Genomic DNA, 945 nt, shown 5'->3' with positions numbered 1-945 from the left:
TTGTACAAGCCTTTGAGCTGCTTAGATGCGGGTGTCTGGTAAAAAATAAGAAGCCTCAGCCCTGCTGCGCTCATGAACTTGGAACTTTTCCGTCTGGAGAGGAGGTTGACAGCCATAGATCAGGGCAGGAACATGGATATACCTAAACACATTTTGGTTCACTCTCTCTTCCCGGAGCTGACTCACTCTTTCGTGGACACAAGACATGGGCCTAATAACCGTACAGGTAGAAATTCAGGGGGAGTGGAAGCTCCTCACCCAACAGCCCAGCGAAGACACTGGGGGGACAGAGTAGCCGGTCGCTTTGCGTTACAAATCACTGAGCCCCCGATTCGTACCAGGATCTGTAAGGGGTGCAAAGGCCAGGGGCAATGTGTCCTCTACGTTCGAGCGCTCCCAGGCTGGAAGGACACACACACACACACACACACACACACACACACACACACACACACAGACAAGGCCAGCCGTCCCGCAAGGGGCAGATTTGGGGCGCCCTCCCTTCTCTGGGCAGCCAAGGGGCGCGGACACAGGCCCAAACGGCAAGGGCCCGAGCGCGCAGCTCCTTCCAGGGCGGAGGGCGGCGCGAGGGAGGGAGAGAGGGAAGGGAAAGGCAAGCGTGAGCTGCCTCAAATGCTTGGAATAATTCCGCTTCCGTTTGGAAAGCCGCAGCCTCAGTCCCGCCGCGCCCGCCCAGCGCCAGCTCCGCGTCCCGGCCGGCCCGCGCGCGGCTGCCCGCTCCGCCGCCATGGCTACGTCCCCGCAGAAGTCGCCCTCCGTCCCCAAGTCCCCCACTCCCAAGTCGCCCCCGTCCCGGAAGAAAGATGACTCCTTCTTGGGGAAACTCGGAGGGACGCTGGCCCGGAGGAAGAAAGCCAAGGAGGGTGAGTGCGGCCGGGCCTGGCGCGCTGCAGGGCCCGGGCCGAGGGGCCGGGACTCCGGGCC

General features: G+C 62.2%; 1 protein-coding gene across 5 annotated transcripts in view; it reads left to right on the top strand.

Moving 5' to 3' along the window:
• Positions 1 to 610: 610 nt before the first annotated feature.
• The window catches only part of PARVA (parvin alpha), a 193,785-nt gene continuing 193,450 nt past the window's right edge, over positions 611 to 945 (top strand). For 4 of the 5 annotated variants that reach the window (XR_005785079.1, XR_005785078.1, XR_005785077.1 and 1 more), the window contains exon 1: positions 611 to 884. Coding sequence is in view for 2 of the 5 variants with exons in the window: in XM_040456841.1 (XP_040312775.1) it covers positions 749 to 884 (136 nt within the window). In the remaining 3 variants the exon portion in view is untranslated. The remainder of the gene's footprint in view (positions 885 to 945) is intronic. The other variant, XM_040456840.1, reaches the window with a different exon arrangement.

The sequence above is a fragment of the Herpailurus yagouaroundi genome, unplaced genomic scaffold (assembly GCF_014898765.1).
Source record: "Herpailurus yagouaroundi ecotype Mexico unplaced genomic scaffold, PumYag 218, whole genome shotgun sequence".
Taxonomy (NCBI): Eukaryota; Metazoa; Chordata; class Mammalia; order Carnivora; family Felidae; genus Herpailurus; species Herpailurus yagouaroundi.
This window is presented reverse-complemented; position numbering and strand designations above follow the sequence as displayed.